This window comes from Symphalangus syndactylus, chromosome 18, assembly GCF_028878055.3.
Source record: "Symphalangus syndactylus isolate Jambi chromosome 18, NHGRI_mSymSyn1-v2.1_pri, whole genome shotgun sequence".
Lineage (NCBI taxonomy): Eukaryota > Metazoa > Chordata > Mammalia > Primates > Hylobatidae > Symphalangus > Symphalangus syndactylus.
This window is the reverse complement of record NC_072440.2, coordinates 44634498-44659083: the sequence shown is the minus strand read 5'-3', so window position 1 is coordinate 44659083 and position 24586 is coordinate 44634498. Positions and strand designations below refer to the sequence as shown.

At 41.0% G+C, this 24586-nt stretch overlaps 1 protein-coding gene across 3 annotated transcripts in view; it reads right to left on the bottom strand.

Annotated features, from left to right (window-relative positions):
* CDC20B (cell division cycle 20B) overlaps positions 1-24586 on the bottom strand; it is a 120074-nt gene that overhangs the window by 80167 nt on the left and 15321 nt on the right. For all 3 annotated transcript variants that reach the window (XR_010116910.1, XM_063622650.1, XM_063622649.1), the window contains exons 5-7: positions 11772-11994; positions 8564-8694; positions 5295-5388 (exon numbers count right to left, since the gene is read on the bottom strand). Coding sequence is in view for 2 of the 3 variants with exons in the window: in XM_063622650.1 (XP_063478720.1) it covers positions 5295-5388; positions 8564-8694; positions 11772-11994 (448 nt within the window). In the remaining variant the exon portion in view is untranslated. The remainder of the gene's footprint in view (positions 1-5294; positions 5389-8563; positions 8695-11771; positions 11995-24586) is intronic.

Here is a 24586-nt window from a genome sequence, read left to right as displayed (position 1 = left end):
CTTTGGGTGACAATGATGTGTCAATGTAGGTTCATTGATTGTAACAAATGTACCACTCTGGTGGGAGATGTTGATAACGGGGGAGGCTGTGCATGTGTGGTGACAAGGGATATAAGGGAACCTGCACCTTCTGCCTAATTTTGCTGTGAACCTAAAAGAAATCTAAATAATGAAGTGTATGTGTGTGTGTGTGTGTGTGTGTGTCTCTCTATATATATATATATATAGAGAGAGAGAGAGAGAGAGAGAGACTCCTAAAGTATCAGAATAATATAAGTACATTATCTCTGGCTTCATAGAACATATATTTTTTATTCTAAGCCAAATATTCAGCACCTTACAGAAACAAAAACTTGTTGCTGTTTAGGACAAAAGAGGATGAGAGAGCTGCGGAAAGACATGTCCCCACATATTTTATTTTGCTTTTAAGAAAATATCATTCTAAGGAAAAGACAAGGTTCACACTCTCATCCCAACCATATATTCCCAAACCCCCAAAAGAGCATTTAGAAGGCTTGAAATTTTGTGCCTATTTTTATGCATCTAACTCAATTTTTTTCCCCTTTTTACTGCTGGGAAACAGACGCTTGAGGAATAAACACACACAAAGTTCTAGATAGAAGCTTGTCCAATCTACAGCCCGCAGGGCACATGCAGCCCAGGAGGGCTTTGAATGCAGCCCAACACAAATCTGTAAACTTCGTAAAAACACTATGAGTTTTTTTGTGATTTTTTTTTTTTTTTTAGTTCATCAGCTATCTTTAGTATTAGTGTATTCTATGTGTGGCCCAAGACAATCCTTCTTCCAATGTGGCCCAGGGAAGCCAAAAGATTGGACACCACTGTATTTAGAAGTTAAAAGTGTGTATCTCTGTGTTATCTACATAATTTTTAAAAGAAAATTTCCAAAAAGAAAAAAAATTTTTTTTTTTTTGAGACAGAGTCTCACTCTGTCACCCAAGCTAGAGAGCAGTGGCATGGTCTCAGCTCACTGCAACCTCCGCCTCCTAGGTTCAAGCAATTCTCCTGCCTCAGCCTCCTGAGTAGCTGGGACTACAGGCACCTGCCACCACGTCTGGCTAATTTTTGTGTGTATTTTTAGTAGAGACAAGTTTTCACTATGTTGGCCAGGCTGGTCTCGAACTTCTGACCTCGTGATCCACCTGCCTCGGCCTCCCAAAGTACTGGGATTATAGGCGTGAACCACCACGCCCAGCCCCAAAAAATATTTTTAATAAAAAATTGGGACACGACAGGTGCAGTGGCTCACACCTGTAATCCCAGCACTTGGGAGGCCAAGGTGGGCGGATCATTTGTGGCCGGAGTTCAAGACCAGCCTGGGCAACATGGTGAAACCCTGTCTCTACTAAAAGTACAAAAATTAGCCAGGTGTGGTAGCACAGGCCTGTAATCCCCACTATTCAGGAGGCTGAGGCAGGAGAATTGCTTCAGCTCGGGAGGTGGAGGTTGCCATGAGCCAAGATCACACTACTGCACTCCAGCCTGGACGATAGAGTAAGACTTCATCTCAAAAAAAAAAAAAATAAAAAAAAAAAATTAGGACAAGCCATAAAAACAGAAGTCTACTTTACCATTGAGGATTTCTGTCTCCTTGTTCACATTTATATTTCAGACCTTGCCAAAGCACCCCATGGATATGCTTACCAGAACTCATTCCAGAGGGAAATGTAGCAGGCAAGTTTCCTCGGCATTTATGAAATGAACCACACTAGTTCTCTCAAGAGGATTCTCACACAGAATTCTGGCTCCCAAACAATTATTTTCCAGCCATGACAATAATCTCATGAATAACACAAAAATGTCCATGATGGCAACAGAAAGTAGGAATGAAAACACATGGGGCTCAGGGTCAAAAGACTTTGGGAGGCCAAGCACGGTGGCTCACGCCTATAATCTCAGCATTTTGGAAGGCTGAGGCGGGTGGAGCATCTGAGGTCAGGAGTTGGAGACCAGTCTGGCCAACATGGTGAAACCTCTTCTCTACTAGAAGTACAAAAATTAGCTGGGCATGGCGATGTGTGCCTGTAATCCCAAGCTGAAACAGGAGAATCGCTTGAACCCGGGAGACAGAGGTTGCAGTGAACTGAGATCGCGCTACTGCACTCCAACTTAGGCAACAGAGCAAGACTCCGTCTCAAAAAAAAAAAGAAAGAAAGAAAGCACTGAGAGCTCCACATATAGCATGGAACAGGACCTTCTAGAAATTGCCACAGGCAATTATCTCCCCACTGCACGGCTACAGAGCTTCCCTGACACACTCACAACACCACCATCCAAAGTTTCCTACCAGCTTTGGGCAAAGAGGTACACCTGAAAGTTTACAGGGGCTGCCTGCTGTAAGGTTTCAGAGTCATTAGATACGGACAAGGCATAAAGAATTGCCTTATATACACAGCACCTGGATAACATTTGTCCCCGGGATCCACTGATGAGCAATCACTTGGTGTATGTGGGATCTATTTCATAGTTTAAGTTCCCTTAAAAGAATCAATAACAGAGCCTTGCATAGGATATTCAGAGGGCCTCTCAATTAGTCTTTGCTACCAACATCCTCCTGTTCAAATCGTTTCTTCATGCTGCCACTAAAGTGATCTACGGGAAGCGGAGAGACATAGGCAAGTCAAGTTGGAGGGATGGCCGTGTAAGTTTATTTCCTCTGCCTCCTATTTTCAACCTAAGTACAGCAAATGACTTTTTTAAGGGGTGAAGACACAAGAACAAACACTATGGGAGTGAATATAGGAGGGGGCAAGAGAGCACAATAATTTTCTAGAAAGCGGATAAAGGATTAATAACTGACCAAGAAGAGCATAAGGAACTACCCCTCAAGTGCCTGCAAAGGGAGACAGTGAAGAGAAACAAGCTGATTTGCCCTGCAAAATCCCACAAGGGCTCTGAGGCACAGAGAAGACTGAGAGGTGGGTTAGTTGAAAGCCTGTCAAGTTCCCACACATACACACACACCCTGAGCAACCAAGTAAATACATATACACATATATGCATATACCAGAAGAAACCAGATGTTTATTCTCTGGATAAATAAAAATGACAATTTTTTAATTCAATAGCACCAGGCACCATGGAGATGTATGAAACAAAAAAAATAGATTTTGAGTTAAAAAAAAAAAAAAAGCTCACTCTGTTGCCCAGGCTGGAGTGCGCTGGCATGATTTCGGCTCACTGCAACCTCCGCCTCCCAGGTTCAAGTGATTCTCCTGCCTCAATCTCCCAAGTAGCTGGGATTACAGGTGTGAGCCACTATGCTCAGCTAATTTTTGTGTTTTTAGTAGAGATGGGGTCTCACCATGTTGGCCAGGCTGGTCTCGAACTCCTGGCTTCAAGTGATCCACCGCCTCGGCCTCCCAAAGTGCTAGGATTGCAGGCTTGACCCACCGCGCCTATACTAAAATCTTTATACTGAATTTACCCTGGTACTCTTTAACCTAGGAAAGGAGAACTAAGCTCTTTACCCTAGTACTATTTTTAAAACAGCACACCTTTCAGGAAAGTTTTTACTCTGAAAGAGAGAAGCCAAAGTAAATGGGGGGTTGGAGGGAGAGAAAACCAAAGCAAAGGAAAACAACGCAGAGAGCACAGAAGTACTTCCAAAAATCTATAAAATAATATTGTCAGAGATATAGGAGAAGATAGTATATCTATGAAGCATGAACAGGATGCTGTAAAAAAAAAAAAAAAAAAAAGGAACAGAGTACAGAGATTGCTTTTAAAAAATTAAAAGTAGGATAGCCAAAATAAAAAGTTTCATAGCGAGGTTGGTGAACAGAGTTAAGGAAATCACCCAAAAGGTTAAAAAATAAAAAAGTGAGATGAAAAACAGAAGATAAAAGATAAGAGAATTGGAGAGTCAATCCAGGATATTTCATAAAGAAAGAAAAAATAAATGACAATGAAAAAAATTATTAAAAAATAATTCAAGCAACTTTCCAAGAACTATAGGATATGGATCAGATCTCCAAGAATGAAAATATCCACCAATGGACTTTTGATTTACAATGAGTTTTTTTTTTAATGCCAAGTTTTATCATCATGAAATCTTAGAACACTGGTGATAAAAGACTTTTCTAAGAGCATCAAGAAAGAAAAAGCAAAGTTGAAGTCAAATTAACACATGACTTCTGAACAGCAACAGTGGATGCTAGAAAACCATAAAGCAGTATTGTCAAAACTCTGAGTGAGACTAGAATTTATAGCCAGCCAAACTATGAATCAAGCATAAAAGAAGAATAAGGACATTTTCAGACCAGCAAACCCAGAAAGAGCACAACATAGCTGCCCAAAAATAGTGGATCTAATATTGATGAAAAGTCCCAGAAGACAACTGTGCAACTGGCCATGAAAGCAGCCTGTTCAGCAGGCTCTGAGAGGGAGGACATCAAGGAAAAGAAGAAACGGGAGTGAGTGAGTGCATGGAAAATGTTATTGACAGCTATGGAATAAAACATTGGAGCATTTAGAGGAAATATTAATAGTGTCATAGTATCTAGTAAATGAAAAATAAGGCCACTTTTAATACTCAGCAAAACAGTTATACTAGAAAAGAAGCATAATTATACTATTTGGCTTGATAGTGAATAATAGTTGTGTAGTAATATGATGTAAACATTAACTACTAATTTTACTTTTTTAAAGTGTGATATAAGCATGTCGAGAAACTGATGAAACCGAATGAGGCAGGAAGAGAACTAAATTCTTATCTACTATGCCTGTAATCCCAGCACTTTGGGAGACTGAGGCAGGAGGATCACTTGCAGCCAGGAGTTCGAGACCAGCCATGGCCAACATGGTGAAACCCTACTCTACTAAAAATACAAAAAAATTAACCAGGCATGGTGGTGCATGCCTATAATCCCAGCTACTCAGGAAGCTGAGGCATGAGAATCCTTTGAACCCGGGAGGCAAAGGTTGCAGTAAGCCAAGATCGCACCACTGCACTCCAGCCTGAGCAACACCAAAAACAAAAAAGTCATGATCGAGTCTAAAATCACAAGAAATAGCAGTTTACCAATATTATTGAGAAAATAGATGTAAATACCAGGAGGACAGCTGGAAGAGCTAAAGGTGGTCACCTATAGAGAATGGGACTTGGAGGTAGGGGTAGTTAGAACAGAGGATTATGAGAATTATTCAAATTTTACAATTAGGTTGACTTAGTCTAGTAAACATTAAAAATAATATATTTTAAGATTAGGAAGAAATGAAGGAGGCAGAGAGAGAGCAGTGCAGGAAAGAGGGACAATGTCTTGACCCTGTACCTTTCCAAACACATTGGGATTGCTCACAGAGCTGCATTTTTCCATTAGCCTGCTGAACCACCTTCTGGGTTACAAAGAGTTGTTTTAGGCATTTCTGAAAATAAACACACATAAGGAGAATACTTCTTTAGAAACATATATGTACAACTAAAATGTAATGTATAATATCGAATTACAACTGGTAATTCACTAAGGAGTTCAAAGATTCCACATTGTCAAAGCCAACACCACAATAATCGCTATTATTTATTAATTAAACAATATATTATGAGCAGTGCTGAGCATTTTACATATATTATTTATCCTGCTCTATGGAGTTGCTGAACTCCATAAAAATTTTATTCTAGCCAAAAAATACCTGCTCTATGGAGTTCAGCAACTCCATAGAGCAGGTATTTTTTGGCTAGAATAAAATTTTTTTTATTTTTCTAGCCTAAAAATCTGTTTAGCCTATACACCACAGCCCAGTGATATCAGCAAAGCCTGCCACAGCTGAACGGCCATCTTAAGGTCCTTTTTTGTTAACACCTTCACAGAGCTCTTAAGTAACTTTACTAAAATTCCATATGCACAAAAATCTGGGTCCTATCCCTTTGGGCCAATATATAAAAAGCACTTCTGACACTCTTACATCCAACTTCAATCAAAAACACCTGTGAAAATTAGTAATAAGTGGAAAGAAAAATAACTGTTGGAATTTCCTAAAAACATACTGATAAATGATTAAAGCAGAGAAGATTCTGTTTTTCTTCTTCACAACAAAATATTTGCTCTCCCAAATATGACAAACAGTGTGTCAGGTTCACAACTACACCAAAGGTCATGTTGAGGTCTGGAGGGAGTGGGTGGATGAGCAGAAAGAACACTTGGGGGGGCCGTAGGCAGGTGAATGATTTTATTTAGCAGCAGCTCTCATCAACAGCTTTCTTACCCTAGCTCTCTACACTGTTCACCTTTATCTCAGCTGCTTAGTTGACGACCCACACACACAGCTGCAGGGCTGGCTCTCCCTTGCCTTCAGGGTCAGCAGCTTAACACTTTCTTTCTCTGGGCACAAGCAAGCCAAGCTGTGTCCTGGCTCCCTTCATCCATCTGCAAAGACGGACAGCTCTGGCTTTCTCTTTCGCCAGGTGCCAGCTCCTGCACAGTGTCAACAGGGCAATTATACAAGTGATGGCCTTCCCCGTATTATAACTATAGTGGTGAGCTTCTCTATGTTATGTCTACATGGCTATGATAACAAGTGGAGTTATACGCCTGTGCTCTAGACTCACTGAGTCATGAAGAATGTAAACATCCTACCTCGGCCTATCCTTGACCAAAGCATAGCCATGTTCCTTACACTGTGGGTCCCCACGGTTCAGACAGAAGTCTCTCTGACAGACAACATTTTGGTATTTTGTTTTTCTTCCTTGATGTTATGTCACATAATTGGCATTGCTGTCAATGAATCGTGGTTTTTAGTTATTCAAGGTAGAACAACTAACTAGAAAGCAGGGTTTCCCAATCTTGGCACTATGGGCATTTGGCGGCCAAAAATTCATTGTTGTGGGAGCTGTTCTGTGCATTGTAGGATGTTTAGCAGTAACCCAGGCCTTCACCCACAAGATGCTCTCCCCCTGAGTTGTAACAATGAAATGTCTTTAGATATTGCCAAATGCCCCTTGATGAGTAAAATCACCCTGAGTTGAGAACCGTTAGTATAAAATAATATTCCTAAAATGGCCTGCTCATCAGTAGTTCAATGAACTCCTCACAGACTCACTTCTTCAGAATCCCACAGTTAACACAAAGCTGATCACAGCAAGGTTTAGCAGGCGCTTCTGTTCTGTGGGTGCAGGGGTGCTCTTTCCTAGATGAGATCTACTTACTACTTTAATCAGCAACTTAATATGGAGCTCCTGGAAGATGAATTCTGAAAGTCTCCACGGCTATGCAGGCCCTCGTTGTGGAAACACCCTCCAGATGATCAGTGAGGACCACATGAAGACACACGTTTACTCTACAGGGGAAAGACCTCGCTTTGGCTTTGTGTCTTCACCACTCTCGACGCTATTTGACTGCTAACTAATCACGACAAAAAATGCTCTCCTTAACACCATAGAACAGCTTCCATTATCCCCTGCCCAGGTTCTTCAGTGATGCTGGGGTGATGTTCCAGCTGGTATAACAATTGCGAAGGAGTATCTTGCCAACACCATCACGAGCCCACAGATGGAGCCACTAACCTTGCTGCCACCAGTTACCAGAAAGGATAAGAGGAAGGAAAAGGAAGTCCTAAGGGGTAGGGCAGCAAAAACTCCAATCAGCAGTAGAGGGCGGAAAAGACAGGAGTATTAATAATCTGGCCCAGGTTTGAGGCCACCAGTGCCCCCTAATTATCTCAATAGGACTCCCCGGCCATTCCCTATACCCCAAACCCATATCCAACAATAAAGCACACATCAAAATACCTGCTCTAAAACATTCACTTCCAATTGCATATGAGTTCAGATAACTAAAATTTATATGTACAATATTTTATTATTCTTCTAGCAAAATAGCCAAGCACAGAAAAAGGCATACACTGAATAAGAAATTTTGCCTAAATTGAGAATTTATGACTTTTCTAGTTCAAAGCTTTCGAACTGATTCCTTCAATCAGTTTCAATCCTTTGAAGGATTCCTTCAAAGACTTCATTGGATTTGATAAATTCAAAAACATGCTACTGATATTTAATGTGCCCAAAAGATTTATGTCAGACTCCTAAGATCTTAAAACTATAATAAATAAGAGATACCTAAATGTAATAAATGTACTTAACCAAGAAAAAAACAAACAACAAGAAAGGCTTAAGGGAAATATTTAAAAGACCATCACATAGAGCAATAATTCAACTTTTCCTAAGAGACCCCAAAGGACAGATCACATCATGAAATAGTCGGAAATGATGACAGCAAGATATCCTTAGGCTAAGAGGAAGCATACCGTAATAAGTATAACTTCATTATATTTTTAACCTTTACCTGTTTGTAAAGATAAAATAGTTATTCTCATTTTCACTTTTTTAATTAATCCCAACTCAACATTTTCTCATATATTTGGGGGATATCTTCTTTCTTTTACAAAGTGTCTCTATTCATATCCTTCAATTATTCATTTTTTATCAGGAATGCATCATTTTCTTATTCATTGGTAAGAGAACTAAGCAGCTCTTTCCTTACATTTGTGACTAAGTTGTCTGAGCTTCTCTAGATGTAGGATCTTCAGTTTTTTTCTCTTTGCCTACCTGCCCTTTTGAGGCAACATTTTCTTTCCAGTATCTGTCCATTGCATGAGGTGCCTTGCAAAAATGGAGAGCAGAGCTACTTGTTTCAGAAATTCCTTTGCTGGGGGTCTTCAGTGGTTCTTTGCAGGATCCTACAAAAAAGACATTTATCTTTGAATCTGGTTTTTAAAACAAGATAATCACTTTGATTGTAGGTCTGGCTGTGGCATCTTTCACAGTAGGACAGAGTGAAAAAGCCCAGGCTCTCGTCACTCCAAAGTCCATTGCAGAGAGCAGGACAGAATCTTATCCAGACTGCTGACTTCGCCGGGCGCGGTGGCTCACGCCTGTAATCCCAGCACTTTGGGAGGCCAAGGCGGGTGGATCACGAGGTCAGGAGATCGAGACCACGGTGAAACCCTGTCTCTACTAAAAATACAAAAAATTAGCTGAGCGCAGTGGTGGACGCCTGTAGTCCCAGCTACTCGGGAGGCTAAGGCGGGAGAATGGCGTGAACCCGGAAGGCAGAGCTTGTAGTGAGCTGAGATCGCGCCACTGCACTCCAGCCTGGGCGACAGAGGGAGACTCCATCTCAAAAAAAAAAAAACCAGATTTGCACATTTGAAGAATGGATAAAAACAGTTCCACAGTTTTAAATGATAGTGGAAAGAGTATCTGGTTTGCCCAAGCTATGGTCATCCTTCAAGGAAAACATTATGGGATGCTTGCTTTGCCAGCATTGACATTCACTACATAATCATGAGCAAATCACTTTGCCTCTCTCCCCCTTTCTATTGCAGAAAGACGTTTTAAAGATAGTTTAAGATGGTGTCAGTGAAATACTTTCTAAGTTAAAGTAATAGAAGAGTCAGTGTTACTTGCATCAATATTATTCCTATCTACTCTCTTCTCAAGATTGAGAAAGCCCTTTACCAGACTTTCAACTGCCCTGGAAACCTGTCAAGTCATTCTCTAAAACTAATTATCTGCCATATCACTTGTTCATCACAGGAGCCAAGGGACCATTGGAAAATCTTGGCCTTTTGCCATGTGACAATCTCTTCTTCATTTGGACAACCATGGGCTTGATAGATTCTCACTAATGTTCCTAGAGCCTAGTACCTCAAGTACTGGGACATTCAAAATTTAAGCAATATATATTACATTTAGGGAGAAGAAGGATAAAAATATGAAATGTTGGTCAAAGTTTTAGATCTTGCTCTTTGTCCTGAGAAATTATGCATGCTTGCTTTCTCATGCTATTTGTAAAAGAGTACAGGGAAGAAAAAGCCAGCTCTCAGAACTTCAAATGAGAAAGAAAAAGTTGCAGTCAGAGGCTAGTACTGACAATCATCCCAGTTATATACAAAGAGGTCAGGTCCATCAGCCTAAGAAAGAAGGGACCTCTCAGGTTCTGTCCACAGAGCATGACTGAAAATGAACCTCTCTGTAACTGTCCCTTTGGGATGGGAGGATCTTCAGTATCTGCTCTTCTAAAACAAAAAGAAAGAAACCCCACTAGCAAAGCACTGAGAAACCAATAGATCTGATTAATCCCTAGTATTAACTTCAGTAGAAAATAAAATGGCCTTTCTTGTAAAATCCTTTTGGTTAATATCTGATTTCTGAATTTCTCACACAATGTCATACTTTTTTAAAAAATCAATAAATTAATTTAGAGCCTAGAAAGTAAAAGGGAGCTCCTAATTTTAGCCAGAAATTCTTCCAAAAACAATCAGCATCAAAACTGTCCCTCAATTGCAATGAGATACAAAAGATTTCTTTCAGAAGATAGTCATAACAATGACGTTTTTCACAACCCCTTATCTCCTACTGCTTCCCTCCTTGGTTATTAAATACTTTCAGTATTAACGCTTGTCATTACATGGGAATTTCATTGATTTGAAAAACATCTGGGCTCCCTTTCAATCTGCAGAACTGCAATGCATCATCGTGTCTGATGTCATTGAAAAGAGTTGGCACTTCTATTAACATTTGTCTTAATAAATAGGCTGATACTCAAAAGAATTATGTTGCCTGGGATTCTCAAAAGAAAGAATGGGAATTACATCAGCTGATGATAGGTGGCAAATTTTGCTTCTGAAGGATGGGAATGAAAATGGCTGTGCCCAAATGAGAATTACATATTTCAGAGAGTTTGTGTTTTGGGGCTCTGGCAGGTTCATCATGGATCTTGTCCATCACACTGGTGGTTTGGAGCCTACTCCCCCATCTCTGCCCCATCATAGGCATCAGACTGTCTCTCACTCTCCTTTCCTTCCCTCTTCTTCTTCCCTACTACTCTTGGAGGTTCCTCTTTCTTCTTTCTTCCTCCTCTTCCTCCTCTGTCTCCTTCTCCTCTCTTCTCTCTTTCTCTTTGTCTCTCTCCCCCCATCCATCTCCTCATCCCTCTCTCTTGTTTCCTTCCTCTTACTTTCTCTTCCTCTCATTCTCTCCTGCTTCTGTCTTTTTCTTCTATTTCACATCTGATTATTCCATTACTAACGCATAATTTTTTCTGACTGTATACCGGTAACCTTACCAGTCACTAAAATTCTATACCTTGCAAAACAAAAGCACATACATGTGTGTGTATACATATACATATATACATATACATTCATACATACAATCTTTACAAAAGTAATCATCTAACCAATGCAAGTCTCAAAAACATATTAAAATTAAGCTAAATTTGGCCTGAGGATGTGGGATGAGTCCCTACATCTTAAAGTGCAACCTAACTTGGGATGTAAACTAACTGAAAGCCTAACTTAGCTGAGTCTCCACCAATCACAGAAGCTGAGCTTCAGTCAATCACAGGCGGCCAACCAATCAGACCACGTGCAAATAAGGTGAACTGAGCTGTAGCCAATCAGGCCGGCTTCTACGCACTTCCAACTCCTGTCCATAAATGCTGCCCACCCCCACATGGAGTGGCTCTCTGGTTGCCCATTGGCCAACGGTTCTTTGCACAATTAACTTTGTTAAATTTAATTTGTCTAAAGTTTTGTTTTTGTTTTTTTTTTAAACACATACAGTAACTTTCCTTTGTTTTTGTGTCATTTCTCCCCACCTTGGAAATTTCTTATTCAAAGGGAGAAAAAGAGAAAAGAGTTGACTCAATGTGACACTCCTTAGTTCTACAAGACAAAGATTCTCTCAGGAATATATCTTTAATTCACGATGCAAAACGGGGCTGTGGCACCTCACCTCCGGGGCACCTCACCTAGAGTCAAGGTCTCTTTCTCAGGCGTTGTCTTCAGCGCTGCTCCTGAAGCTTCTGGGAGGTAGGTGGTTGATTCCCCAAAGGAATCGGAGGACAGAGCCCTAGTTTGACTTTGCTGCCACCTTGTGGTAATGGGGCTACTCGCAACAGGAACCTCTGCGGACAGCCTCTTCGCAAAGTTGCTCTTAAAGTCAGAATACGTAGCATTAACTGAATCAAGTACCTGTTTAAAAACAAAAACAGCTGTAGCTCCACTGGCCTCAGTGATGCAAAAGTAAAAATTCCCTATAAGAGAATTACAAATGACTCATCTAGTACAACACCAATAAAATATATATAATGAGTTTTTTTTAATTTTTGTAACCTGGATGTTATTTTATATATTTATATATATTTTTGTATATAGTTATACATAAAATGTTATATTTTATAGTTATATATTATATAAACAGAAATATGTTATGTTTTATATATTTATAGTTATATATAAAATATGTTATATTTTATATATTTTATATTGATATTTATATACAAAAGTTATATTTTATATTTATAAAACATGTTACTTTACATGTATTTATATATAAAAATGTTACATATTTTTTATATATTTATGTGTAAACTGTTACATTTTTATGTGTATTTATGTGTAAAATTTTTTTATGTTTATATGTGAAATATATTATTTTATATGTAAAATAGAGATATATTTTTTCTATCTAAAAAACATCAAAATGCCACTACTTACTTAGAGCCTCTGCTCAAGGGTCTGTAGGTATACCCATGTAGTTTAGGGAGTAATTACATTTATAAATATTACCATTACATATCAGTGTAAAATATGACATATGATATAACACTATGTACTGAACATGCAAGATGTTTGTATGAAATGATACAATTTCAAATCTGTATATAAACAGCAATTTTCTAGTCCAAACCCTTCATTTCACAGATGGGGAAGCTGAGGCCTGGAGAAAGTAAGTGATTTGCTCAATATCTGTCCATCCTCTCTAAGAAACACCAGGAGTTTGATATTTATAGAGCCTGTAGTAGTGAACCATCCCATGTAGCCATGTGAAATTAAAATGCAAGTGACAAACTGGAATTGTCTTTTAATAAAATGACAGACAAGTTAGGTTAAAATCCTAGTCATAAAGAGCTCTTATAGAAATTGACAAGTTTACCAACTCAACAGAAAAACTGGGCCATAGGACATTAAAAAGGCAATTCATAAAAGAGATATATAAATGCCCAAAAGATATTTAACCTCACTAGCAATCAAAGAAATGCAAATTTAAACCAGCAATGAGATGTTAGCAATAATTTTTTTGTGACAATCCCTGGTGTTGAAGGTGCCAAAAACAAACACGGGCACACACTGCTGTGGAGGTTAAATTAGTATCTGGAAAGGACTTTCGGACAATGTGCGTCAAAAGCCTTCAAATATGTGCATAACTTCTACTGACCCAGCAATATCACCTCTAAGAATTTAAAAAAGAAATCAGCCGGCCGTGGCTGCCCATGCTTGAAATCGTAGCTCTTTGTGAGTCTGAGGCAGTCAGATTGCTTGAGCCCAGGTGTTTGGGACCAGCCTGGGCAACAAGGCAAAACCCTGTCTCTACAAAAAATACAACAATGAGTCGAGCGTGGTGGTGTGTACTTGTAGTCCTAGCTACTTGACGGGGCTGAGGCAAGAGGATTGCTTGCTGCAGTGAGCCGCGTTGTCGCTGCTGCATTCCAGCCTGGGCGACAAAGTGAGACCCTGTCTCAAAATAAAAACAAAAAAAGAAAAAAGAAATCTAAGATATGAGCCAAGATGGAGAAAACATCCAGCATTTATTGAGTGGTTACCATGTATGAACCCATATGTACAGGGTTTTACACATGTTTGTATTTAATCCTAAGAAACATCTGTGAAGCAGATCTTATTTATACCCATTTTATCAGTGAAGAAACTGAGGCTTAGAAGTCAAGTGAATTGCCCAAGACTACACAGTAAGTGGAGATGCCACACCTGAGGCTCAGCTGTCTGACTCCAGAGTCCAGGCTCTCAACTGAGAACATGAGGGTGTGTACTGCATTTTACATGTTTGTAAGTACAAAAAGATGTGAGACAGAGACTAAATGTTTACCAGTGGAGCACTGACTAGGCAAACTAACAGGACATCTCTAAGAGGGGCTGCTCTGCTGCCATCAGAAATGACATACATTAGGGAAATGTAAACTAAACCACACCAAAGCACCACCTCACACCCACGAGGATGGCCAGAATTTTTTTAATGGAAACTAATAAGCATTGGTAAGGATGCGAAGAAACTGGAAGCTTTGTACATTGCAAGTGTACAGAATGTGAAAGGATGCAGTCACTGTGGAAGATTAGTTTGGTGATCCCTCAAAAAGATAAACCTAGAATTACCACATGACCGAGCAAGTCTACTCGTAGGTATATGTACTCAAACTCAAATTCATGTGCACTTATATAAGTTCATAGTAGCACTAATCACAATAAGAAGGTGCAGACAGCCCAAACGCTCATCAACAGATGAATGCATAAACAAATCATGGGACGTATCTACATATGCAAGTGATCTACATATCACTCCCAAGAGGAATGAGTTGCTGATACATGTCATAATGTGCATAAGCCTTGAAAGCATTATGCTAAGTGAAAGAATCCAGACAGGAAAGGTCATGTATTGTATTATTCCATCTATATGAAATAGTCAGCATAGGAAAATCCATAGGCAGAGAACACAGATTCATCATTGTCAGGGATTAGGGGAGGAGGGCATGGGGAGCAGCTGCTTAGTGGGTATGGAGTTTTCTTTTGAGGCGATGAAAACATTTTGAAACAAGAGAGAAGTGGTGGTTCCAGAACATTGGGAATACACTAAAGACCACTGAATTGGTGACTTAAAAGGTTATTTTTGGCCAGGTGCAGTGGCTCACACCTGTAATCCCAACACTTTGGGAGACTGAGGTGGGTGAATCACCTGAGGTCAGGAGTTCGAGACTAGCCTGACCAATATGATGAAACCCCATCTCTACTAAAAATACAAAAATTAGCCAGGCATGGTGGCATGTGCCTGTAATCCCAGCTACTTGGGAGGCTGAGACAAGAGAATCGCTTGAACCCAGGAGGCAGAGGTTGCAGTGAGCCGAGATCACACCATTGCACTCCAGCCTGGGCAACAAGAGTGAAACTCTGTCTCAAAAAAATAAATAAAAAATAAAAAAGGTTATTTTTAATATGTGCATTTCACTTCAATAAAAGAAATCTTTTTAAAAATGGTAACATAGGATAATAGTGAATAAAACATGCAAATGCTTACAATATATTGCTAGCTGTAAAACAGGGACTATAAAACAGTATTCCAATACAGTCCCACTTCCTATATCTAAATGAAAGATAGGAAGGGAATATGCTAGAATGTTGAAGCAGTAAGCATTGGTTCAGTTTGGGTTTTTTACTAAGCGTGTGCGAGGGTGCTGGCCCACCCTGCCTGCAGCCCCCAGGGGGCGAGGCCGGCTCTCTCTCCACTGCTGCTCTGTGCTCTCCCCACCAACTGACCGAAGAGAACGTCTTTCGCAGGAGACAGGAGTCAAGAGGCTGAGGCCACAGCTGTTGTAAAGTGTTGTTGGGGGTCAGTTGTTCTGTCTTGTAGTTCTTGGTTTTTCAGTAGGAATGGGAAAGATGAAAAGAGGCTGTACATGTCAATCAGCCTTCTCAATCTCAGAAACCTTGACTAGAAGGCAGCAGGTAAGGTGATGAGTAATGCCAGCCTGGATGAGAAGCATGGCCTACTCCAGCCTTCTTTTTTGTTTTGCTTTGTTATTGTGAGGCAGTCTCACTCTGTCACCTAGGCTGGAGTGCAGCGGCACGATCATGGCTCACCGTAGTCTCGACCTCCCAGAGCTCAAGCAATCCTCCTGCCTCAAGCTCACCAGTAGCTGGGACTACAGGTGTGCACCACCACACCTGGCTAATTTTTGTATTTTTTGGAGAGACGGGGTTTCACCATGTTGCCCAGGCTGGTCTTTAACTCCTAGGCTCAAGCAATCCTCCCACCTAAGTCCCCCAAAGTGCTAGGATTACAAGCATTAGCCCCCTCACAGGGTCACTCGGACTTTCATTTCCCCACTTTTTTTATTTCTCTCCACTAAGAAAACAACCACAGTACCAGCTCAGAGGCTACGGGGTCTCAGCCCCAGAAACTGAGGGAATCTCTCAAACTTTAATGCTTGTGTTTTAGCCACAGCAAGAACACATTGAGACACATTGTCTTATTTCATAAAAGATGTTAGAAATTTAGATTTTTCATATGAATTTTACCACTTTTTAAAGTGTTCAACTGACTCTAATTTTTCAAAAAGACTGGAGGAGTGAACATAGCGTGTCTGTGGACCACATTCAGCGGGCTACGCTTGCAACGGCTCCACCATGTCCAGGTAGCCCTCGCCTCACAGGTACCAAGAAAGGGAGGAGACACCGCACTGGAAGATAAACTTAGTTTGCAGAAAATGTGGCAGAGGACAGAGACACTTGCTCAAAAGTTTCCTTGGAGCAAAATTCCAAGGAAATTCTAAACTTTAAATATACATTTTTAAAATTCTGGGTTTAAAAGAGGAAATTAAAGAATAATAATTTGATGCTATGTCAGCTATGTCCGCGGAAACGACTGAGAAGTTGCACATTGACAATGTCCTATTGCCTTAGCAGGTCTGAGTTTCTGTGATTCATCTACCGTCACTCTGTCCACCCCGAATGTTTCCCACTTGGGATGTTCATCCCCAGTTTTCTGCCAGGGTAACTCCCAGCCACCTTCACTTCTGGGTTCAGCCATCAACTCCTTCAGGAAGGTGTCTCTGACATTCCCTTCCTCCCGATTCCAAACTAGGTTAGGCAGCCAATGGTAGCTAAATAACGGTCCCCAGAGATATCCAGATCCTAACCCCTGGAACCTATAAATGTTACTTCATATGGCAAAGGGGCTATGCAGATGTAAGTGCAGGATGAAGTTAAGCTGAGGTGAGGAGACTATCGTGAATTGTCAGGATGAGCCCTAAATGCAATCACATGTATCCCTGTAAGAGGAAGGCAGAGGAAGATGTGACTGCACACAGAAAAGGAGAAGCAATGTGACCAAAGAGGCAGTGACCAGAGTGATAGGGCCACAGGCCAAGAAATGCTGGCAGTCACCAGAAACCAGAAGAGGCAAGGAATGGATTCTCCACTAGAGCCTCTGGAGGAGGCCAGGCCCTGCTGACACCCCGGCTTCTGCTGAGTTTGGACCTCTGGCCTCCGTAACTAGGAGAGAATATGTGTGTCTAAGCCACAAAGTTTGTGGTAATTTGTTGCAGCAGCCCTAGGGAACAAATACTCAGCCCTGTGCTTCCACACTCCCCGTGCGTGCTCCAGCATGACCACCTTGTGTTCATAACATTTACCAAACACTTAATCCGTGCCAAGCCCTGGGATATGAATTAGAGGGAGTGTTTATCTTAGTTTCATCACAACCCTCTGAAATAGGTACTAGTATTATTTCAGAATACAGAGTCGGAAGACAAATCTTAATGGGGTTAAGTAATTTGAGCAAGGATATAGAGCTAATAGACAGCTGTATACTACATACAGCTGTATAGATCATTGTCTCTATGAATGGCACCCTCTGGAATATGCAGTGCACAACCCTCACAACCAACCAGAGCAACCCTGCCACGGTTTGAACTCTGACAAATCAATCTAGTCTAATCCCTATGCTAAAAAGCAGGTCTGCTCATATTCCACTTTTTTACTTTCTCTTCTGCTATATCATACACTCAAGACCAGGGACTTTGACTTTTATCTTACTATCCTCGGGATATTGGTATCTAGGAACCCCATAATGAATAAATAGATGAATCTCTTCCCCTAGAGGCAGTTAGTACTAAAAAGGCACAAGGGATTTGAGAAAGAATCCAGAGGCAAGGAAATAAGCTGTTTTCATCCTTCTCCATTAAGGAGAACAATTCTCAGGCCAGGCATGGTGGCTCACGCCTATAATCCCAGCACTTGGGGAGGCCAAGGCAGGTGGATGGCTTGAGCTCAGGAGTTCAAGACCAGCCTCGACAATGTGGCGAAAGCCCATCTGAACAAAAAGTACAAAAATTAGCCGGGAATGGTGGTGTGTGCCTATAGTCCCAGCTGCTCAGGAGGCTGAGGTGGGAGGATGGCTTGAGCCCAGGAGGCAGAGGTTGCAGTGAGCCAAGATCATGCCACTGCACTCCAACCTGGGCAATACAGCCTGACCTTGTCTCATAAAAAAAAAGAGAGAACAATTTTCAAATTATACAGAGTAAAATAAACATTTCTGCAGAAATTAGAGAATGAGATAAATGAAACAACAAAAGTTCATCTGGACTTTTAAAACAAGTTCAAGTCTGTAGGGCCAAATAAATAAAACCCAGAGTAATGACAGCACTTTCAGAACCAATACTTGTTAGTGATCTATGAGCAAAACATGACAAATAAGAAAAATACATGCCCCTGATAGATACATGTATTATTTTTCATGGTTCTCCAATACGAGGAGCAAGTAACTAGTAATAAATTTGCTGCCAGTGTCCTAGATGGCACAAGTCAGCAGATCCACACGCAGTGAAAAAGATTGGCAGTGTTAGGCAGACCCCACTACAATATGAGTGAACAGTATGGTGAAATTATTGTAAAAAATCAGTACGATTTTAGGTCCCATTAACAGAAAAAATAGTGTCCAGAACAGGAGCAATCTGAACGCTGTGTCTCTGCACCGCTCAGAACGCATCTGGAGAACCACATCCAGTCCCAGAACTGTTCTTCAAGAAGGGAGATGGACAAGTCAGGATTCAAACCCTGAGTTCATCTGAAGGAAAGAGACCACAGTGACAGGGGTCAGGGTAAACACCATAAGCGGGGGCAACACCCCGGCACATCCAAGGGTGGAAACCTGGGGTGCTTAGTCTAGAAGAAAGAAGACTCAAAAGGGTCTGGCACAGGGGCTTCCACCTGTACTCCAAGCACTTTGAGGAGCCAGTGCAGAGGGGGAATCACTTGAGGCCAGGAGTTCCAGACCAGCCTGGGCAAGTGAGACCCCATCTCTAAAATAAAAATCAAAAAACTAGCTGGGCATGGTGGCACGCACCTGTGGCCCAGCTACTTGGGAGGCTAAGGTGGGAGGATCGCTTGATCCTGGGAGGTCGAGGCTGCAGTGAGCCATGATCATACCACTGCACTGCAGCCTGGGTGACAGAGTGAGACCCTGTGTCAAATTACAAAAAATAATAATAATAAAGAAAAAAGAGGAAAACCCAAAAGGAACTGTCTTCAAATATTTAAAGGGACGCAATTTATGAATAAAAGAAAAACTTACTTTATATTGCTCCCTGTGATACAACCAGGACCCATGAAAGGGTAGATTCAATTCAGAGAACTTTGAAAGAGAGCACAGTTTGAATATAAAGTAAAATTCTGTCAGTCCCTGCACTAGGGACATATGGTTCACAGTGGTATAGATGAACACTAATAATTATGTATTTAATGTCATTTTACAATTTTTCAGTTTTGATGTAAAGTTTTCCTTATAAAAAATTAATTTTAGAAAAATAAATTGTATTTAAATACTCATTTGTTAGTATGAGTATTAAAATGTTAAGCAAATAACGATGTACAGATATGGCAAAATCACAGAGGTGGTATTCCTTCAATGACTGCAGTGAAGGAAACACTGCTGCAGTTTGTGCTATTTCATCTTCAGTATTTTTAAACTTCTGTTCCAGGATCTATCTCCTGCTGAGGAAATGCCTGTCGCATAGTTTTGAATGACTCAAGTATTTATTAATAGAAAGGAAGAGGAAGATAAGAAAAGTAAGACAAAGAAGGGAAAAGGGATGAATGACTCGGTACTCCAAGCACATCAGTTCAGCTTGTTTACCTGTAGAGTTCACATCATAGTGACATTAAACCAGGAGGAATTCAGAGCACCAGTGCCAAAAATAATTAGAAAAGAACCTAGAGGGGTTAAAAATAAGGTCAGGAAGTAGCAGAATGAAACAACTGAGAAAATAGAAACAAATATGTCTACTGACAAATAATTTGACACACAAATATCCAGTCGGTGGGAAAAACCTAGACATGCCAGAAAAGACCTGCGGGTGATGCCAGTCTTGCTAGAACCTCAAGACAAAGATAAAAGTAGCAAAGACAGCCCAGGTAGCTCTGAAGCATACCCCAACCCCATTCCCTAACCTCTGAGTGTGTGCCGCTTCCACCCACCACCAGCCCAACGCAGCAGCATTCTGTCCACAAGATGTTTCAAATGTAATGTCTCAATACTATTTCAAATTAGTCATGAAGACCAAAATGTTCATCTTCTCATGTCTGAACCTTCAATGCCCCCCCATCCTAGTAGGCAATATGATCCACACACTGTCAAGGTCATTTTCAGGTAAACATCATCCTTTATCTCCATCGCCAGCAGCTGCCCATGGGGTCTACAGAGCATCCTTAGCACCCACCCCTTTCCTTCCATCGTGCTGGCCAAGGCTACCGCCACTAAGACTCTTCATCTATCATCTGGACCTGCTGCTCTGCAGACCTCCCGTGGCCCCTTCCAGATAACTTCAGTACACACAGACAAGCCTTTTGGTGGTGTTCTCCACGCCCTCTCCTTTTGGGGCACTTATACAGTGATTTTTTATAAAACAAAATGCCTCCTGATGAATGAAACCCCTTGTATTAGTCTGTTCTCATGCTAGTAATAAAGACATATCTGAGACTGGGTAATTTATAAAGGAAAGAGATTTAATGGACTCACAGTTCCACATGGCTGGGGAGTCCTCACAATCATGGCAGAAGGTGAATGAGGAGAAAAGTCATGTCTTACATGGCAGCAGGCAAAAGCTTGTGCAGGAGAACTCCCATTTACAAAACCATCAGATCTCCTGAGACTTACTACCACAAGAACAGTATCGGGGAAACCACCCCCATGATTTAGTTATCTCCATCTGGCCCCACCCTTCACATGTGGGGATTATTACAATTCAAGGTGAGATTTGGGTGGGGACACAGCCAAACCACGTGACCCCTCCACCAGAGTACTACAGCCATCTCACCTACAATGTTTTCTTCTAAATAAATTTATTTACCTATTACACAGAAACAGTTTCATGAAGCTGAAATAATTTTGGTTATGAAGTCGAAAGTTTAAAACTCTATTATTCATTGTTCCATTCACTAATTCTGTGATCTTGGCTGAGTTAACAGCTCCCTATTTCAAAGAATTATTGTGCAGAAAATAATGTGTATACTAAAGAAGATTGTGTGCAGTATAAAGCTCTCTAAAAACATAAGTCATTGGCCAGGCGTGGTGGCTCACACCTGTAATCCCAGCACTTTGGGAGGCCGAGGCGGGCAGCTCACAAGGTCAGGAGTTCATGACAAGCCTGACTAATATGGTGAAGCCCCATCACTACTAAAAATACAAAAATTAGCCAGGTGTTTTGGCGCGTGCCTGTAGTCCCAGCTGCTCGGGAGGCTGAGGCCGGAGAATCACTCGAACCCAGGAGATGGAGGTTGCAGTGAGCCAAGGTTGCACGACTGCACTCCAGTCTAGCAGAGTGAGATTCTGTCTCAAAAAAAAAAAAGTCATTTATTTAGCACTCAGTTATTTGCAGCCTTGTAATCCTTCGTTTCATGTGTGTTCTCATATTTCCAAAATTGATTTTACATTTGGTAGGCTGGCTCCTTCTCTTGCACCTTTCCAGTGCTTGAGTTGGTTGATAACTGAGTCAGCTGCTTTATCCCCTTCTTGACCCAGTAGCTTCCTCCTGCCTTCATCATGAACTCATCAATCTCTTCCCCTCCTGTAGAAGCCTTCCTTCATTTACTGAAAGAGTGCTGGTGGTTTTTCTAACATACTACCCCTTACGCAAAGAAATGTGCCATTTTGATATATCTATAGTCTGAGAATAGAGTTAGTATAGACAGAACATGGAAACAATGATGGCAGATCCCCAGAAGGCTGAGAGATGATGACATCAAAATGTGTGCAGAGAAAGACTGCCAAAACAACAAAGAAGAGGTGTGCCAGGGCCAAAGTATGTGTTCATCCAATGCTGTCCAGCGCACGAGTTCTCCAAAGTGCTGTCTGAATGTTTGGTTAGTGGGCCAGTATGAAAATTTTTATATCATGCTTCATTATTTGAAGCTCTTAAGCCTTAGGAACATTAAATTAACAAACTGGCTCTGATTTCATCCTTGACAGGAGACATACACGTAAGTTTTCAAAGTTGTATTCATATAATATGGACTTTTATGGTCAAACCAACCTCAACATCAGGCCTGCATAATGTTTTATTTCTGGTGTAAAAACTGGCTTATTCAGCAATCACATGCAAGTTTGTAGCAGCATAATTTTGGCCTTTTCAAATCCATTCATCTCTGGATCACTTGATAAGAGTTTCTGTACTTACAATGGACTAGAAACTATCACAGTGATTTTATCAAAATAATATCACCCTATGGGGCCCTGCCTAAGCGGTGGTCAGTCAACATCCCTGCCAAAGATAAATCACTCTCTTTCCACCTCAAAACACAGTCATAATGAGTTAAGTTTACACGGCTCAAATTATAGCAGGTATTCTACGAATTAATTTTAACATACATGTTCCTGATCCATTTGCTTGTACAGCCTGAGGAGTTAAAATATCTCGTGTATTCATAGAGACATGAAACACATCCACTGTGGAAAACAAAGGCAGACCAAAGACTCTTGTTGCTCTGAAACCAAAAAAAGGTTGAGGTCTAAAGGTTCTCAAACTTAAATGTGTGTCTGTGTCATGAGGAGATCTTGTAAAAGTAGATTCTGACTCGGGAAGTCTGGGGTGGGGCCCAAGATGCTGTGTTTCTAACAAATGCCCAGGTGATGGTACTATGGAAGGTCCCAGATCCCACTTAGAGAGCAAGGCCAGAGAGCTTAAATAACGTAGCAGTGTCCATGTCATATAAACACAGGGACTTTGACTTTTTAAACAATTCAGCCAGAGAACACCAAAGTAAAATTATCAGGAAGTGATACAACACATCTTACGTACATTTTTGTTCTTTACTAGGAATTATGTTTAAAAGGGAAACTTCCTGCATAATCATTGCTTTTTCTACTGCATCCATTCTTACTGGGCCATAAGAGTAGCAGTCGAGTGGTTCCTCTCACAAGTTTTACACAGTAGGCTATGGGCTTTGCTCAGCCACCCGAAAACACACATGCCACAGAGCAGGCACCAGAAGAGCAGGCAGCACCCTGAGCACCCTCTCTGAAGCTCCACAAGCTAACAGTGACAGGAAGGGCACTCCATAAGCATCTCAGCTCATTCCCTGCACTTTCTGGAAACACATCATGATCAAATGGCATAATGCCCCTTCATCCAGATCTTGCTGTGAGTCTTAAACAGAGCAGAACTAAAAGTGAACGGCTTTTAGGATATACAGCCCTCAATTGCCTCCCCATACCCACCCCTAAAATTCAAGACCGTTAGCAACAGCAAAGTTAGGCCCCCTGTGCCAGGCAACAGCCAGTGGAGGGAAATAAAGAGAAAAAACAAAGCAATTAGATGATGTGCCCAAGTAGAGTTTTGTAGGGTTTGTTTGTTTTCAGGGTTTTTTTGGTAGAATTGCCTTATTTAACTGTTAAATTACTACTTTATTATGGAGTTCAATTTTTTCTTTTTTCCCTCTTCTTCTTTTGTTCTGATTTTAAGACAGTCTCACTCTGTCGCCCAGGCTGCAGTCTACAAACACGACTCACTGCAGCCTCAACCCCCTGGGATCAAGCGATCCTCCCACCTTAGCCACCTGTATAACTAGGACCACAGGCATGCACCACCACAACCAGCTAATTAAAAAAAAAAATTTTTTTAGAGACAGGGGTATCGCTTTCTTGCCCAAGTTGGTCTTGAACTCATGGGCTCAAGTGATCCTCCCATCTAGGCCTCCCAAAGTGCTGGGATTACAGGCGTGAGCCACCATGCCCAGCCTCAGTTTTTTCCATCTACAGGTTGTAGTGCATTGGAGAATGATGAAATCATTTTGATAGGTCAGAACTGGGTTGTTTAAAAATGCAACAGGTGGGAGTACATCAAGTTCAAAGGAGAAGTGTTGTTTCTCAGTTGTGTGTTGTTTGTACCCAGTTACGTTGTAAAGTGCACTGCTGACTGGGGGTCATGATTAGAGATTTGAAAAACACTGGACTATAGTTTGCTTTATGATAGAGAAGGGTTTAACACCTTCACTGTTTTTAACATATTTATTTTGACTGTATTCACCTGGTATTTGATTGCCTTAGCTAGATGAATCAGGAGGGTAAATAGCCTTTTCAGATATTTCACTGCTCTTTCCACTACAAATTTCCTGAACTCATATAGCATGTTTAATCCATACATGTAATAGTAACATCCTTCAGGCTATACATCATATGAATAGGTCACATTTAATCTACATTCTAAACTATTGCTGAGCATTGTACTCCATCCTCTGCATCCAAACAGTTGCTCAATAAATACACAGGATGCTTAGCATGGGGATGAGCCCTCCATATCTTTCAAGTTACAAGAGCACCATCTTCTGGCGAAATATTTTCTTTGTAGGGAGAATGTCAAAGACCTACCAAAAATGTCCTGATTTTTCTAGCAAAAATTATCATTACATCACAAATACTTTGAAATTCTGTAGAGCTCCTTGCTTCATTCAGGAGTTTCGCTTCATTTCCCCTCTGAGAAGGGGTCTTTCTGTTCCTTAGCAG